This window comes from Sycon ciliatum, chromosome 3 (assembly GCF_964019385.1).
Source record: "Sycon ciliatum chromosome 3, ocSycCili1.1, whole genome shotgun sequence".
In the NCBI taxonomy this organism is placed as follows: Eukaryota; Metazoa; Porifera; class Calcarea; order Leucosolenida; family Sycettidae; genus Sycon; species Sycon ciliatum.
The window spans coordinates 37,779,993-37,799,050 of record NC_088645.1 but is presented as its reverse complement, the minus strand read 5'-3'; the positions used below and the strand labels follow the sequence as shown (position 1 = coordinate 37,799,050).

Sequence of the window (19,058 nt, the reverse complement as noted above, 5' to 3'; positions counted from 1 at the left end):
TTTTCCACGCAGGCACGCACACACGCACACATGCAGCACTCGCGTACACACGGATTCTTTGGCGCCTCATATTCCATCACATGTGCAAAATATCTCGGAACCCAACAAAAACGGCCAGATTGATTTCGTTCAAAATTGCCCAGCTCTTTAATCCCATCAGAATAATGTCAGTCCCGAAAAATGGGAGGGATTAAAACACTTTTTCCTAGCATTTTGCACAAAACCCACATCCCAGCATTTTGCCTCTACTATTGTCTTATTCAGACTATTGTGTTGTACAGTCAAAACCTCGTTAGTATGAACACTGATAAGGCGAACTTTCCTTTAGTACGAACTAGGGCCAACCCTATGGTTGGCCAGGCATCTTATCAAGTCAAAAATATTCGTTTACGACGAACTCTGTGCGGCGAACGTTCGTGAAGACGAACTAACTTCAAGCGTGATTTGAACAAGATCAGCGTGTAGTACGAACTTTCGGTCTCCGTGGGTACGCTGGCTGTAGTTTTTCCCGATAGTCGAGGCCTCTTGTGCTGGCAAAACATGCTACAAGACGGATGTAATGCTGTCATGAAGTCCTTACACATTGTACTTACCTGTTGCTGGGTTATGTTATGAAAACAATGTTTTACATTTGCCACAGCATGCACCTTCACATGAATACAATCCATATGTTATGCATATCAAGTTTTTTCTTCAGATCTGGGTACGAAGAACTCCCGAAAAAACAAACAAACTTGTTCGGTCCCTTGAACGAGGTTGGACTGTAGTTTTCTGTTCAGGTACGAATTTTGATAGTGCTCACTTCCGTTAATCGTTTTTCTTTGTAATTTTCCATTCATTTTCTGCTTTAATTCATATTATTTTTGCTTTGTTTTCCTAGCTTACAATTGCCGTGGCTGGCTCAACGCCCTTGTCTCAGGGGATTCTGTCCCTGCACTAGCTATGCTTGTCACATGCTATGAGATTGTGTCTAATAATAATAATAAGGTATATAAGGGGTGATTTCTGCAGTCCAACCAAGTCAAATATGGTGGCTAGGCTTTCTTTTCAGAGTTCTTGGCTTCCCATACTAACAATCTCATTGGGTTTGGAACGCAAATATCGGTACTCCGTGGGGTCCCGAAATTTGCCCGATAGCTTTGCGTCATTTCTTCAAGAGGCGCAGCCAAGCTATGTGGTTCCTATGCTAAACATTAGACATTTGACATTTGACATTTGAATCAATGTGAAGTACCTAGGAGCACGGTTTACTGAATCAAATTTTTGGCTGATGTGTGAGGTGGACCAAAACATCAATTAAAATCAAACGTAATGGCCTGATAGAGTTCATTCCAATGTTGCAGATGTATTTTTAAGATTATAATGGGAACAGTCTGCAAAGTTATAGCCGCCTTCAGCTACCAGAAGCATACTATCTCAACTGCTCTCAATTTGTCGATTTGGGGGTAAATTTACATATTACTGCCATCAAGAAATTGCCAACTGCTTTAGGGATTTCTTTAAAATTGGTAAGTATGTTCTCTTGATTGATGAAAAGGTGCCTGCCAGGTTTCATGTTTCTGTTACCAGCAGAACATACCTTTTGAGTCCATTATAGAAGCTACTCTTGTCACAACCACTACCAAAAAAGAAGAAAACAAGTTTTCACCGGGGAGGCTCGAACCCACGAGGGGCAAAAGGCCATAATATTTCTACTCCAAACTTGCTACGCTCACATTCTCAGCTTGAAAATAATGAAGAAAGACAATGGTACTGAGACTAGTCTTCAATTTAGGTACGAGCCACCTTAAACTACACCAATTTCTTCGACTTTCCTTTTCTTCTTCTCCGAGAAGCTAGAGAATACAAGAACGCACCATAACACACACTCTCTCTCTCTCTCTCTCTCTCTCTCTCTCCTATCTCTTAACTTACCGAAGATATCTTAGTATCTGAATCAAGATGTATTCCACCGACAATGGCACATTCTAATCCTACTCCGATGTTTCTTGTTAGTTCAATAATCCTGGCGGATGCCTGTTCCTTGGTGTCTGGGCAGCGAGTCATGAGATGGTATGCTTGCGGCTTCGCTGATGCATTAGTCACCGAGTCCAGACAGTGTTTTCTTGCGCGCAGCTTTTTGCTGCAGCCGTTAGTCAGGTTATACACCCCCGCGATCGGATTAACCTGGCGAGTTCCAGAGGTTGGCAGGACTTTGCCGGCTGCCATGACTGGATAAGGAATGCCTTTCCAGCTGATTCCGTTCTTAGGATATTGAAGTACTGCAAACGACTGGCAGTCGTCACTGATGATCGCAGCCTGGAATGTGTTGCGCTGCGAGGAACAAAACATGGCAGATCAGAGATTGATCTTAGAGGACAATAGAATCTGATTTGGACCCTTTCGGTGCAGATGACGTGATGCGACGTCATGGAAAGTATTCTGTTCGGGGACCACGTGCCACAACTGGAGGTTTGCAAGCCCATCGGCACCCCACTCACACATGCTCAACCACAGCCAAACTCATATTCCTCTTTTCATGCTACAATATCAGCTTGATGCAGCCCTCCTGGGAGGAGTGCCTTGCAATGCTGCCCAAGAGGTGAATCTCCTGTATCACTATGCATGAAATTGTATTGACATCATCACCGACACTGAGCCATCGCCTACCTTGTTATGTTGATTATTCTCGGGAATCTCTAACCAGGTTGTGAGGATGGCTTCGCGTGGCCGAAATTCGTCGTCTCCCCTGTACTTCTCTTTCACCGCATTTTTGATGGCGGCAAACGTGGCGCTGTCCACCGACTCACTGACACGATGTGTCGTCACCTTACCAAGAGAGCAGGAAAGATTCTTGGAGCGCGTTGCCCAGAATGGTGCAATAATGGCCTCCTGCTCGGTCACGAACGAGTTGTCATTGACGCCTCCAGTAAAGCCATTCAGGGACATGTACCCATCAAGTGACACCTGGTAAGCAAACAAATGGCAAAGGTATTTAAAAAAAGTCAATAACATAGTTGGGGACCATCCGTAAATATAGATATTTATTTAGAAACGAAAACTAGTCGTTTTTAGGGGAGGATGTTGAGCGCCTGTTCGTTTCTCGAAAAATGTCGATGTAAATGTTTGCATGCGTGAGCATGTCCAGAAAAAAAAACACCAACAATATCAATACTAAGTAGCATTTATATGTGTTCATTTCTCAGGTAGGGGGGGGGGGGTTGAAGAGAAACGACTAGTTTTCGTTTCTAAATAAATATCGGCATTTACGGAAGGCACCTTAATTAAGAAGGTAGCAAGGAGACCACAAACTATAAAGCAAAGCTGTGTAAATATTTAACCATGCCGTCATGTGCACACAAAACAAAGCAGCGTAGAAAGTTAGAGTCCAGAACGTTTCCTTGCGACCTTCTTCAGCGGAACAACATCACTAATCAGTAAAATGAAATAGCATGGGAATGTTGTTTTACCATCAGGTGGTCACAAGAGAACGTTCTGGAAGGTATTATCCACAACTGTAAGAAGATAATCATGCAGTCAGAAAGGGCGATAACGGGGCACAACAACTGACTAGCTTCAGACATCGTTCCCATGTGTTCTTTTCTATTTTAATTTCATTATTGGCTCAGTGTCCGAGTAGCATATATGCACGCACGCGCGCGCGCACAAACACACACACACACACACACACACACACACACACACACACACACACACACACACACACTCACACACGCACATGCAAATACACAAACACATAGCAAAAATAGCGGACAAGATCTGAATGAGACAGGTCAAGACTAGCGCCAGATAATCAATACACACAACCTGCAAAGCCATGTAAATCTACCACCAATGCACAACTGGTCTACACTACACGGAGTACATCGGGATAAAACGGCCAAGACAGTTACCTATGCACACCCTACACTTGCTGGGTAACCAGTGTAGACAGCACGTTGCTTTGATAGAAGCAGACACTAGATGCATTGATTCCTTTTAAGTGAAATTGGAGTTAATTTACCAACCAACCTCGCCTACTGAGTACTGGGAACACAGAGCCAACAGACAACAACCTCAGCCATAAAAGCCATTATAGTAATGACACACTGGATTGTGGAGCCGAAACTAGTCCAACTTCCAAATGCTTTGGCAAGAATGTAGCCTTCCAACAACACACACACACACACACACACACACACACATATGTGCCCACGTACACACACACACACACACACACACACACACACACACACACACACACACACACGAAGTAACAAACAAACATAGCAAGATGCGGAGGACAACGCGCGGAAAACAGGAGTCTGGACTTTCTCTCGTCCGATGAGTACTTAAGGCTTCATATTGATTTTGATGGCGAGACATTCCATCAATGCATGAATATTTGTGGGGATAGCGCTGACAATTCTCGCCGATAAAACCCGGTTTAATACCCAAAATGGTGGATCGGTACTTGTCATGCTTTAGACAGGCATGTGCAGACCAAACGGGATGCTCTTACCGACACATTGTGATGGTGTGTGAACTGCGAGCCGAAGACAAAGGGATGAGCCAGATCCAGCACGTCGCCTTCCACCAAGGAGTCCCTGCTTGCCGTGAAGAGCTCTTCGCTCAGCTCTGGACGGGTGAAAAGACAAAAACCAGAGGCAAGATCGCATGACAACGACCGCGCAGATTCACTCGTTTCCATGTGATTTCTTCTATTTTATATATAGTCACTAGGTCAGCATCCGATTTAAATTCGGACAACAAATGTTCGCCGCAAACATATTTTCGGCTGTTTTTGGGCCTGGTCATGTTTGGCCGAAAATTTGTTGCGGCCATAAATTTGTTCTGCAAGGTTCAGTGTGACAGTGTGTGCAGGCAGCAGCAGTACAGGGCGAAAATTCGATGCGGCCGAAATGTGATTTAGCCCTGGGAGGCTGGAATTCGTGTGGGCCGAACATTTGCAGACTTACAGTGCAAGAGCATTGAATACCCTGATGCAAGCAAGCTATTCACACACGACTACTTAAAAGCACTCTGAAATGGAACGATCACACCGCAATGAAGCAAACAAATCTGTTTCCGCCGCCGCCCGGAGTTTTGCACACTCAGCAGACATCAAGAGTGGCCTGAAACACGAGTGCTGACAAACGACTATTGAAATACCATGACACATCAGGGATGAATTTATCCGGTATCGCATCGCAGTTTGCTATGCAAAGTCGATCGATCTACTGCTACTCGAAAATCACCGCGACTAGCAGAACACTGCGATACATACAGGCTATCCATGCCTAGCTTGCGCCGTCAACTAACAAAAACTGCTATACAAAAAAAATACAGTAAAGTCATCCCTGCACATGACTGTCAAGTATACCGTGAGTGAGCAAGAGCAGAGTTTCCCAGTCCGGCGTCCTGTGGCAGACGGCTCCCCTCCCCGACAGGCGCAGTCTCTTGCTCAGTTCGTAGACGCGGCTTAAAAACTTCATGTAGGGTTCCCAATAAAATGGCAGTAGCCTGTTGGGACACCTCTAGTAAAAAAATTAAATATACCTACTACTATATGACTATCTGCCGAACCAAGAGTCCATAACCACAAGAGTGTGTATCTCTGTACATGGGGATCAGCCGGAGTTCCGACATTACGTCAAGAAATGACGTACACGTTCGTTGCGCTTGTACCACTCCCTGGTTCCAAGTACCGTGGAGTGCGGAGTTTTGTCCTCTGCGCCTCAGCGGCATGACGTAATGTTGGAATTCCGCCGCGCAGTTTCTTTATCTTTTTCTCTTATATCTACTTTTCCACAATATCCTTTAACATTTTTATTCACAGTGGGTCCAATGTTATTAGGCATTTTGCCTGTTTTGATTTCTACTATAAATAAAGTATACAACAAGAACAGTGGGCCTGCAGCAGCCAGACCCCAGTCGCACACTCTTGCAGTTAGGCAGTCTTGCCGGTACTCGGGTGGTAGTCAGTGTCTGACACAGTCAAGGCGTGTTGCTTTTGTCCGAGGAGCCCGCAGCTGACACAGGGCGAGATGTAATTGTGTGAATAGTTGTCAGGGCAAATCAGCGCCTCCTATCAGTCTTAGCTACACACGTACACGTACACGCACGCGCACGCACCCACACACGCACCCGCACACACACGCGCACACACACACACACGTACACGCACGCGCACGCACCCACACACGCACCCGCACACACGCGCACACACACACACACACACACACAGGTTAGACGCGAATGCGTAAACGAAACAAGACTTTGCCAGCATTGGGTACTCTACCTTGACAACCACCTTCAGTAGTGTGGAACTGGCTGGGACTAATGCAGCTGTCACATTTCACTCCTGTGTAGTTTCTGTAGCATCTGCATATTCCTTCTCCATCTGAACACACGTTGCTGAGCGAACCCTTTACCGAACAGTAGCAGTCTGCAGACCACGCATAGTTCAAATGGTACATTTGATGTTTATAATGGTAATTACACAAACAAGATATAGGCAAGCAGGCAGGCAGGCAGGCAGGTAGGGAACCATACTGCTTGGAAGAGGAAGGCTTTTCAACTGCCTTACAACCCTCTGATCTACTTACTGTCAACATGCCAAAAAGCTTCACCAAGCCCTATGAAAGTCCCAAGAAAGCCAGAGTCTTAACCATTAACTTCATCTGTGTGTGTGTGTGTGTGTGTGTGTGTGTGCGTGTGCGTGCGCGTGAGTGTGTGTGTGCTTGTGGTGTGGTATGTGTGTGTGCGTGGGCGTGTGCGGGTGTGGGGGTGCGTGTCTACGTGTGTGTTTGGGTGGGTGGGGGGGGGGGGGGGGGGAGGTGCTCAAATCAAGCCATGGAAGTTTCCTATTCATCACCCGACCCTTACCGGTACAACCTCCCGGGTTGCTGGTCGTGGCCGCGGCAAATGGTACACAAGTCTGCTTTGTGGCGATATCATTCGCAAATTGGCCATCTCTACAATATGTGCACTGTTGTCCAGAGAACGAAGCAAGGCAATTGCACTGTCCAGTGGTCTGGTTACACTTGGTGCCGCTGCGTGCGCCTATTACGCTGCAAGCACACCTGACGCAATCCTCTCCAAACCGGTAGAAGCCGGACGCGCAGTCCTGGCACCGGCTGCCGGAGAAACCTTCCCGGCACGTGCAGTTGCCCGTGTCGTCGCAGCTCTCCGCGCCATTCGCACTGCAAGCGCACGGCACACATTGGATATGACCGGAGTGCCTGAACAGATGTGGACATGGTGGCACTGGAGAATTGCAAACCAAACACAACAAACAAACAAACAAGAAAGGTAAAAACTTAGTGTCGTGTAGAAGTTAGGCATACAAAGTCTACACCAACCCAAGATTAATGGCACTTTACATTTTGTCTTTGCCCCTTTCACCACAGTCGGCGCTCACCTCATATCCCTGAGGTACGTCGACTATTTTATATTACAATCAGCAAAACGCGAGAACACCAATCGACGAAGAATTCAACGCATTCAAATGTAACCGGGGATTGTTGTGATGATCGTGGGTACGGTAACGCACCACCAGAGCACCCCGTCTCGCGAGAGCGCACCACCTTGATTTAACAGCCAAGGACCTTGATTTTACAGCCAAGGACCTTGATTTTACAGCCAAGGACCTTGGTTTTACAGCCAAGGACCTTGATTTTACAGCCAAGGACCTTGATTTTACAGCCAAGGACCTTGATTTTACAGCGAAGGACCTTGATTTTACAGCCAAGGACCTTGATTTTACAGCCAAGGACCTTGATTTTACAGCCAAGGACCTTGATTTTACAGCCGGGGAAAGGAAAACCGTACAGTTGGTATGGCAACGAAGTTTGTGTACGACGTGAGAACCTCACTGTACTTAGGAGACACCTGGCAGGTTTTTGTGTGGAGCTGCATGACCGCTTGAAGGCAAATTGAGCACGGATTGACTGCACAACGAAACCGTTGTGTTCGCTAAAAGTAAGAACGGGCTGGGCCAGAGCGCTGATCCCCTAGTTCTTCGGCGTCGGACATTACTGTGATGGCATCAAACGTTTTCGTTCCCTTCTCTTCAGGATTATACAGGGTATGGGTGAAATGAAACAAATGACATTCTATTCTAGCGTAGCTGCACTGAGCCTTGTAATGGTTTGTACTTTATTCGCGGCGGTGTTATCATTGCTGAATATTTTGTTATACTAAAAGGGTAGTTTGGAGGCGGTGACAATGGTTTCGCAATCTACACGGTCGCATGCAAAGACGCAAATCCACACCATCAAGTAGATACCTCCTTTTTTCATCTATCAAACGCTTTCTTTCCCTTCTCTTCAGGATAGTACAGGGAATGTTGGAAATTGGGGAAACATACAACAATATAGAGTTTAGAAAGGAAAAGGACATATGGAGGCGAGTTAAGAGTGACTGTCCGCCACTGTAACTAGATACGAAATACAGTCAGAAAGTGCAACAACTAGGCACAAAACTGACAGAGTGCTCGGAAGGTTCAAGGTTAAGGAGAGACCAAAGTATCTTACTGGTCTCGTCATCGTCCAGTAACAATCGACATTCTTTGTTCCGATGGGACTGTAGCCAGTGCTCATTTTCGTTGCGCTTACCTTCCCCTCGTTGGTCTCTCCTTAACCCTGAACCTTCCGAGCTGGAAGGCTGTTGGTTAGCGCACGGAGATGTTTTGAAGCTAGGTGTCAGGACGTCGAATGTCTCAGAAAGTGCCACAACTAGGCACGAAACTGACAGAGTACTGACTGTATTAAAGTACCGTAAAGTCGCGGATAAAAGCCGGGCTTATAAGCATATAAGCCGCTTTCTGCCTAAGGCTTTAATGCAAACCAGGCTTGTATGCAAACCATGCTTATATACACCACTGATATTTTTGCCAGGCTTGTATGCCAGGCATCTACGCGTGACAAGCGTAGATCTACGACTGACTACCGGTATGGCGACAGTTATACTATGCCCTGTACATAGCGCATGCACTCTTGACCTACCCGATCCGCGCTTGCATAGAAGCCAGGCTTCTTCGCGCGACAGGCTTATAATGCATTTGACCCGTTTGATTTTCAGGCTTTTATCCGCGATGTGCTTGTATGCAAACCCGGCTTTTATCCACGACTTTACGGTATCTAGTTTCAGTGGTGGACAGTTACTCTTAACCCGTATCCAAATGTTCGTTTTCCTTTCTATATTTATTACTGGCTCAACAGCGGAGTTTCAAATTACATCGAGTTTGTAAAAAAGGAAAAAGAGGACTCAACACTGCAACAGAAGTGAGACATGATTAATGTGCTAAAAATTCATAAAAGAAGCTGCAAGGTGTAAACGAATACGTTCAACATCAGGCAACACCTCTCTTTCTTCGTTTTTTACAAATTCGATTATAGTTATTTTATCCCAAATTTCCAACATTCCCTGTACTATCATGCTAAAACTTGATAATGTTCTAGCTTGTCGTGAGTGCTGTATGTTAGAACTAAACTGCCACTGACTACATGTACTGGACTCAACAGGCACCAAAATGTGATCTACTTTAGCCAGTGCCTTGCAGAAGTCTGAGAACACACAGTCAAGACTTGTCTGTGTGGGTCTAAACAGCACGCTACTTCATGGGTTAGGAGAATGGGCGCTTGTGTTGAATGTACGCACGCTGAGCTTCGGAGAAGGCGCATAGCGCTGAGGCCTGCGCCCGCGGCCTTACGCACAAGGCCTTGATGAAGGTGACAGACAGACAGACAGACAGACAGACAGACAGACAGACAGACAGACATGCATACATGCATACAGATATACAGAGATATAGACCAAAATACATTCAGGCAGCCAGAAAGACCGAAAGACAGATCGACCAACCTGCAGACAGGCAACTAGTGGCACTACTTACCGGTAAGAGTGACACGAACGGTCGTAACTGTTGTTCCAATGGAATTATTAGCAATGCATTTGTAAAGCCCTCCATGGCGGGCTGAAGCGCGTCCAATGTTGAGAACTGTCACTGCTTGTGGCTGCCAGTTGGGTTGTGCAAGGGGCGTTACTGAAACATTCGATCCATTTGGAAGCTCAACTCTAAATGAACTAATGTCAAGGGCAGGCCAGCTGGCTACTACGCATCGAACGTGTAGAGGTTGACCCACTACACCGGTGATGTTCTCCTGGGTACCAGTGAAATCAGGTGCGAATTCTATATCAACTCGGAAGTTAAAGACTATAGGTTCTTTGTTGGCTTTATTTCTAGCCGAGCAAACATAATGACCAGACGAGTTCCGGACATTCTGAATTCGAAAGTGTACACCTTCGGCATATCGTTTGCTTGGTACTGTACGTGTGCGATTATCATCATAAGTAATTTGGAGTGTGGTCGTGTTCACTCTCGGAGATCCGGTGTTAGGAGCACAGAAAATTGGTGGGATGTCTCCTAATCCCTCTCTGAAAACATGTGGGATGAAAGGTTGATGACCCAGCCCATTATGCTCCACCTTCCGGGTCTTGGTTATGTAAGCATCATAAGTCCTTATACCTAAAATTGGCTCTACAAGACAAAGGATACAGGGCACAGAAGGCACACAGGGGACACTGTATTTTCCAGAGTGTACGCCGCCCTGGATTGTAAACCGCCCTGGAGTACAAGCCGCCCTGGAGTACAAGCCACCCTGGAATACAAGCCACACTGCAGTATAAGCCGCACTGGAGAACTGGAGTAACGACCCTGCACTGTGGTTTTGCTGTTGCAAATGTGAGGTGTGAGCGAGAACACAACAAAAATGAGCCTTGGAAAGTATTGCTTTGCGATAAAACCGATACACAACAGCCCCGTACCTAAGTTTTCATTCAAGGTCTTGCAGATTTACTTACCAAGAGGTAGAATAAAGTATGTGTGTAGGCGGTGGCCGAGTATAGGACCACAGGTGTAAGCACGCCGTTTTCCATTGTAGTTTACAATGCTCAGCTGGTAGGTTGTAGTATCACCACTTTGGTGTATGATGCTTTGATAGACTGGTTGACTAAGCTTTCCATCTCTAAACGGAACATGTACACGAAACTTCGAATATGAACTCAAAGTGCCTCCCACGCCGGCGTCGAAAAACCCGTTGTTGCTAGTGTTGCAGATTGGCCCATCGAGTATAGTGGCATTAACGAAATAGTATTCCTGATGCACCTCTAAAACATAAAAGCATGAAGGTTGAGGAAACACTTTTATTTAAAAATTATGACAATAGTTCAGCACTCATGGCATTATTCCTGAAGATTGTGCCCCTGCTTATTGCCTTCTTGCTCTCATTGCGACTTGCTTTTTATTGCTACCCTCAACTTGGCATGCCTGCTGCCGTGTTACACCCTACTAGGTTGTCAATTCAAACTTTGCCGAAAGGAGCGTAGCTTCGATCATTCTATTGGACAGCTGGAACCTTTTCTGTTTTCTACGAAAATAACACAGTACCTAGGTGAACATGCGTACCGTAGTCACGCGATAAAAATGTCCACAGATGTGGGCCTGGCACTATTCAAGAGAGGGCACTATTTTTCAATGCTGGCACAATTGCGTCATCCAGCATAAAAACAAAGAAAAGCAGAGCCTAATGTTTACAGTCAACTGTCAAAACTCAACAGAAATGGCAACAAGAACTGGGCTTTTGATCCTGAAACCGCCAGCGTAATGGCATGGACAAGAACATTATCCAAAGAACACCAAACCTGCACATGCCTTTGTTACAAGCCTGCCGGGGGGGGGGGGGGGGGGGGCATTATTCAAGGGAGGACTTTATTTTTGTCACTCGCTCTTAAAGACTGGGGCAATATTCAAGAGAGGGCTCAAAACCTAATCTCGCTGCTACTGGTCCTTGAAGATGGCCTACGCAATGACCGCAATTGGCAAGACTAAATTGATTGGTTTACTCCGCGAGTCACCAGTCCCCATGTGGATGCCTGAAAATTACTGGGGAGCTTGGATGATGCGCAATTCTTTTGCCTGCGCTGTGTTGTAAAAAGCGGCAGTGACCCTCGGTACTGTACCTTGTTTCAGTGTGTTTTTTGGTCGATGTCTTGATTTTACCCCGTATTCCAGGATTTTACCCAGTATTAAAACTGTCATATTGGGTGAATGAGGTCCACAAGGGATAAAACTTTGGGCGGAATCGGAAATTTGGCCATGTCCCGGTGATATCTGGTCATCAAAGAAATTGAATCTTAAAAGGATACAGTGCAACTCCTTTCACATCTTACCACGACCATCAATTGGATTTGCTAACCCTAGTATTGGCGCTTCACGAGCCGAACACATCACAGTAGAAATCAGCAGCCAAACCCAAGCACTTGTGCGGAGAGCCACAGCCATCTTGACCTGCTTTGCAGCAAAAAATTGGTGTCCACCTGCAACATGAGCAGAAGAGAAAACACGCAAGGAAGATGCCGAATGCGCTCTCCATAACAGTAGGATTCCATGCTTTCCGTTCCGTCATCCTTGTTTTGGATCTCTCACACGTTTCAAATAGTATGCACGCATCTTCATATTCACACGCACGCACGCACGCACGCACACACACACACAGTGAGAGCTTTCACATTCACCTGCCACTTTCTCGCACACATGTTGGAGACACACACGAATGATGTAACCATGACATCATTCCGCCTCTACAATCGTTTGTTCTAGTTATAGTACACCATGTGATGGAGTTCCACCGTTGATTGTTAGCAAGAAAGTTCTGGAAGTTTTGATATACTGTAAAATAATATACAAAATTTCGGCGCTGCAAAATTTTGGCACTTCACGTTTTTTGACATTTCGGCGGCGATTTATTTTCGGCGTGGGGTAGAGGGCATGGTATAGTGCGGCAGATGCTGTGAAAAATTTCATCGGCGTTTTAATTTAGGCGTTTTGGGTCGGTGCCGAATATAGCCGAAATTAAATAGCTGCCGAAAATTTGTATATTTACAGTAATCATATTTCGTTTTGATATCGTTATGAGTACACATCACCTTTATACGTCCCAGTATACTCTACATCACGAACAGTCTACCGTCTTTCTGACATTGCCACTCGAACTTGACAATAGAAGCAGGTATGTGCAGTTACGTTGAGCCATTGTGTTTTTATCTTATTTTTGGGAATCCTTCCCGGAAGCAAATGCTGGTTTTTATACATTTGTGTAATTACTCAGCATTATTTGCAATAATCATAATAATAAATTCTCTACACATACAAGTAGTTGGCCTCCATAGCTTCTTTTTTGAGACGATTTTCCCTGATGATAAATCTCAAGAACATTGATCAGGAAACTCAATTTCAACATTGTTCTCTTTCGTCCTTGCGTAATGTCCGCTTCGCTGATACTAGTTGTTGCTGTAATAAAGTTATTGTCTCCTCGTCGCCTTTTCGAGTGCATGTTTAATCTTATTTATCGCTACTTCTTTTCTTTCCCTCATCCTTTCTCTCTCTTCCTCATCTATGACCACTAGTCTTACTTTTTCTGCTCTCATTTTGCACATATTCAGCAGCGACACCGAGACCAGTATGGTCGGCAGAGCCAGTTATCTGTCACCCACTCCACCATCTCCCTTGGGGTTGGGAGCTGCTCGATATGTGCTGAAAGACCATCATTTGGTCCCTTCCGTGTACTGTGCAGAGAGTGCATTTCGTGAAGCAAAAAGACAGCTAAAGCAGGGGCGTCTGAAGGTATTTTAGTGTGGTACGGTCAGCCAATGACGTAGCTGTGCACCGGTACGGAATGCAATGTACAACTGCTCGACTATAAAATCAAATTGTGTGCAATTTGAGCGATTCATTGCAGAAAATCGTTGCTGGACCGGGAATTCAAGTGCCGAAATAAAGCCTAGAGAATTAACTAAAAAGATCCGTTCTGGCAGAAAGTGTGCTGGTTTTCAAGGGTTCTGGATAAACAAGTGCAGGATCAGAGAGGGGTAACTGTAGTGCCCGTCCGCTGCGCATAGGGGTGTTCGAATTGTCTTCATCAACTGTTCGAACAAATTTAAAAAAGGTTAGCTGAAGTGTCCCATTAAAAAGGTTTCTATTATTTTAGAGTTTTTCAGTGAAATTGTCATGGCGATGATAACGTCTGATCAGATCGACCATCTCCACGTACTACGTGACGTAGCAATTCCAAACTCTTCTAAACTAATCAACCTCTCCCATCAGATGAGGTTGTGGAGTTTTGAGGAGTTTCGTTTTTCTGAAGAGGCCAATAGGGCTTGAAAGTGATGACGTCAAAAACGGCCAGGGAGTAGTAAGTTGACATCAGATTTCTATTTTGGATCCACTAAGGTGTGACTTTGCTATTGCCTAAGTATGTGGGTGCATAGCAACCCACTCATGTCGCATGCAGGTGTGACTTTATTTTGCCACCAGTTGTAACCCCGCCCCCAGTAGCCAAATCAGTCAGTTTCACTGGCTACATCACCTTGTTGTGAGTAAGACCGCTTGAAATGTGCTTGGACCCATACAAAAACTGGATCCAAGTGTACCCAGTTTTTGAATTTTTGAAATTGTTGCTATGCTGTGACATAGCACTTTCTAGCCCTATAAGGCTACTTCTTCAGAAAATCGAAACTCCTCAAAAAGTCTGTTTCGAACGCGCCAATAGACTTTAATACATGAGAATGGGAATGGTTTAGGCTAGGAGGCCTCCCAGGGCTGGAACAGTTTTCGGCCACAAGGAAAGTCGGTCATGTACTGCTGCTGCCTGTATACACTGTCACATTAAACCTTGCACGAATAGAATTTGGCAGTACCGAACTTTTAGGCCAAAATGTTCACGCCAAAAATAGACAAAATAGATATGCGCCGAATATGTGTCGCCTCTAATACAGTGATGCTAACACAATTCAGGCTCTTGAGCATTTTGAAATTTTTCACTGCAGTCTATGCATTGCAGACTGGCACCTTAACTTTTAGGTGTCTCCCGCACATAGTTTAAGATATCGTGAAAACAACAGTACACCTTGCATTCTGTGACCTGTGCAATTACTCCTTGCCACATTTGAGGCCAGAAAAGTCCAAGAACAGAGCAATAGAACTTCAGCCAGGTTATACAAAATTAGGACAGGTGTGCCATGGCAAAATGTACGGAGGAGCAGATCCCAAACCCAGATTTTTGAGATTTAAGGTGGGTTTTTGATCTTCAATTCGGCCCAAATTGGGAATTTCAAAAGCCTATTTTCGATGAGTGGACTGTAGTATACATGTGCTTTTTTATTTTATTTTTTATTTTTTTACTATTTTTTATTTTTTACTATTTTTTACTATTTTTTTACTAAAAAACACTTTGTGCCTTATCATCCGGTGAAATACACATGTATTATGTACAGGCAAAATCAAATGAACATGGACATCACCTGATGATAAGGCATGAAAGTATACTAGTGAACATTTTTGGATATTTTCAAGAGCCTGAACTGCATCCTGCTTAGTAGTAGTAGTTGTAATAGAATTAGTTATTCGAAGTATCATTGCATTCTTGTCGCCAAGGAAACTGTTCACTTTTATAATAGTACAGTATCATTCTTCCCCCCCCCCCCCCCCCGATCCACCCACTCATAACCGAAACTATTATCTTCATTTTTGTAAAAAATCGACAACTATGGACGGCCCCTAGCTAGCATTGTAGCACAGCCATGTTATATTTTAGTGCTGCAACTCTTAACCGTAAACTGCAATATTACATCCCAACAACCCATCCTGAACAACGGAAGTTGACAAACAAGTGAGACTCAGAAAAGGCGCTGGCCTTAAAAAAAGGAAGGTGTGCATCGGACTACAGTCTGTATCGGCTATAGCGTACCCTTTTGATTTCCGTGATTTTATCACTATAACCGATGCATCACTATAATATATTATGCGATATGATCGATTTTTTTCTTCTTTTTTCGATCCACACGTGAAAGGCCAGGAAATACTTCCAGCATGGCGTTTTGACAAATGAGCATGTTGCATAGTTGACAGTGCCCGCATTTCCATAAAAAAATTCTGACATGTACATGTACAAGTATCACTATAAAAATAAGGAACGTGATGAATGTTAAAAAATAGGGCCTTTGATATTATTGCTACAGTCAACTTCGCCAATAACGACTGCGGATATAACGACAATTCGCGAATAATGACAGAATTTCCATGCCCAGAGCAAAGTCCCATCCAATTGTAATACATATAATAAGACTTCGGGTATAACGACACTTCGCAAATAACGACACTTTTCTGATGCCCCGCCGAGTGTCGTTATGCGCGAAGTTGACTGTACATGTATTTTAAAGTTATCACTATAGCCGATAACAAGAGTAGATAAACAAGAGTGTGCAACTCGCGGATGGGTTGGCCCACGGCGGAATTTTTTGTTGACGTAATCTTTTCGACGACGCACGCGCTGCGAGCCTTTTGGAGAGTTTTCCCTCGTGCACTTGGCTGGGCTTTACACTACAAGGTCGGTGCCCAGCACGTGCTCTCACACTGCTCTGCAGCAAAGCCGCGTTTCTCTGAAAAAAGGTGACGTAAACAAAAAATTCCGCCGTGGGCGCGGGGTATCTGCAGATTGTGCAGGAGAGATCCGGAGTTGCACACTCTTGTTTATCTACTCTTGCCGATAATAATATAGTGTGTTATGCATGTTTTGATTCTTTGTTGCCATCATAATATCCGATATATCCTTACATCCGATAATATTGGTTATAGTGATATTTTTATTGGATAAAATACGTTTTGCTTTTGATATTTCGTACCAATATCACTGTAGCCGATATATTCTTATATCCGGTCACTCTATAGCCGATACAGACTCAGTGTTGCCACATCATTATAGCCAAATATCAGTAGACTGAAAAAAATAAAATGCACATCCGGGGGCTTTGCCCCCGGACCCCCCCCCCCTCTCATAGTAACCCTAATATATTATATCGTAGAATCCAGCGAATAAACCCACCCGCGCATAAGCCTAGGCCAAGTTCGAACATCGCCAAGCTTCGTTGTACAAACCACCAGCGGGATTCTACAGTGCACACGATTTCCCCCAGACAGCTGATGTTTGTATTGTAGGAGAGAGCTATGGTAACACTCGTAATGAGCAGTAAAAGCCAAAATTCTGGACCAAGACTTCTAAACCAAGCACAAAGGTCAAGTTTGGACACTTTCACGGCTGTTGTCGGCAGGAGACGGTCAATTGTCGGCAGGTCGTGACAGGCCCCAAAAATCGGCAGGCTACTGACATGTCGGCAGGTGTGGCAACACAGCAGACTGTACTTTGGTCAGTTCCACCATGAAAACTCGATCAATCAATCGATTTCGGTCTGTGTACAATCGATGCCGCTAGCACAAGCCCCAAACCGAAGGACATGTACGCTTATACATGTACATGTAGCATTGCGAAGCTTACCATGCATGCCGGTCGGTGTGCTTGTCGCCGCCCGGAAACTTCTGTCGCTCATCATAGACTGTGAGGAGCAGTTCGAAGCTGAAAGGAGCAGCACATCGAGTAGAGAAAACGAGGGAGAAGGACAAGGTTGACACAGCTATTAGTAGTGCAGCACAATGGCGCCTATACGTTCCGTGTCTATAATGATACCTGCTTGCACACTTACAACGGAATGAGTCGACAAGACCCCGTATTCAGGAACGGTGCTCAAACGCTACCGCTGATAAGGAGAGAGCGGGTGAGAGACAACTGTCTGGCAACAAGTCAGGAGCTTGGATCTACAGCACAACTACTTTTTCTTCCTGCTCCAAAACCTTCAGATTAAGAACTGATGAAAACGACAGGAGTTCTTCTTGATATAGGCTGTGGCGCCAAGAAGAGCGCTGTGAGCTGTGGTGTCTGCAAGAAGTGCGATGTGTACTTAGCAGGGGCGAAAGCAAATCCGACAGAGGCCTAGAGGGGCTGCAGGTGGGCTACATATGTCATTTGGTCCACAATTACACGCAGGATTGCATGTCGCGGGGCTCAAAACGGCGCCAGCAACTACTGTGGTAGTCCCCAATCCTGTCCATGTATGGCATGTAGTAACGTGAGGCGCGAGGCGTGCAAGCTACATTATGTAGAGCTTGCTGCGTACAAGGTCAAGTGTATCAGAACGTGTGTGTTCTTGCCTTGTCGTACCAAGCTAGAGTACATAACCCCCCAGACTGTGCAACTCCCAGGCCACATGCCCTGCCGTCCCGACAGAATTTCAAGTTGACGTCATTATTTATGACGCAATGCAATCCTCCTTGTACCAGTGATTTACAAAATGTGTACGGGTACCGGGTGTCAACGCATCACACGTTTTTCTTTGCAATAATTATTTGTACAGGATCGATCGGTTTCGGCAAGAGTAGATAAACAAGAGTGTGCAACTCGCGGATGGGTTGGCCCACGGCGGAATATTTTGTTGACGTAATCTTTTCGACGACGCACGCGCTGCGAGCCTTTTGGAGAGGTTTCCCTCGTGCACTTGGCGGGGCTTTACACTACAAGGTCGGTGCCCAGCACGTGCTCTCACACTGCTCTGCGGCAAAGTCCGCGTTTCCCTGAAAAAAGGTGACGTCAACAAAGAATTCAGCCGTGGGCGGGGGTATCTGCAGATTGTGCAGGAGAGATCCGGAGTTGCACACTCTTGTTTATCTAGATCTACTCTTGGTTTCGGTCAACCACAGGTTCCGGATTCCTCTGATAATCCGGCCGTGTACAGTACGCATTGCATCATCAAAATGACGTCAACTTGAAATTCTGTCGCGACAGCACCCATAGTGCACTCTGGGGGGTAATAGGGAGGTTCTGCTATACGTGAAACGTAGAGAAATCACGTAGAGAGCAGGTGTCTGGGTTAGAGTCTACGGCTTCGCGTGTTTTGGCTCCAGATTTCTACGCGGAGATGGGGTTCTCTACGTTGTGGCACACGCAGAGAAAATGCGTACGGATATGCTGGGTATCGATCAACTGCATGCAGAAAACTGCCAAATATGGAAGGGGGAAATCCCAGTACACATTCCACGTGACTTCTCTGGGTGAAACGTAGAGCAGAACAGCATTTCTTTACGTTACGGGAACGCGAAGAAAGTTCGCGTGATTCTTTGCGTCGCGTTC

At 45.3% G+C, this 19,058-nt stretch overlaps 1 protein-coding gene across 1 annotated transcript in view; it reads right to left on the bottom strand.

Annotated features, from left to right (window-relative positions):
• Nucleotides 1-17,810, bottom strand: part of LOC135812115 (uncharacterized) — a 36,003-nt gene extending 18,193 nt beyond the window's left edge. The window contains exons 1-10 of the mRNA XM_065325443.1: nt 17,578-17,810; nt 17,373-17,450; nt 12,214-12,360; nt 10,846-11,151; nt 9,878-10,522; nt 6,868-7,248; nt 6,281-6,427; nt 4,502-4,617; nt 2,650-2,946; nt 1,915-2,313 (exon numbers count right to left, since the gene is read on the bottom strand). Of these exons, the coding sequence (XP_065181515.1) occupies nt 1,915-2,313; nt 2,650-2,946; nt 4,502-4,617; nt 6,281-6,427; nt 6,868-7,248; nt 9,878-10,522; nt 10,846-11,151; nt 12,214-12,360; nt 17,373-17,427 (2,493 nt within the window). The 5' untranslated portion in view covers nt 17,428-17,450; nt 17,578-17,810. The remainder of the gene's footprint in view (nt 1-1,914; nt 2,314-2,649; nt 2,947-4,501; nt 4,618-6,280; nt 6,428-6,867; nt 7,249-9,877; nt 10,523-10,845; nt 11,152-12,213; nt 12,361-17,372; nt 17,451-17,577) is intronic.
• Nucleotides 17,811-19,058: the final 1,248 nt, after the last annotated feature.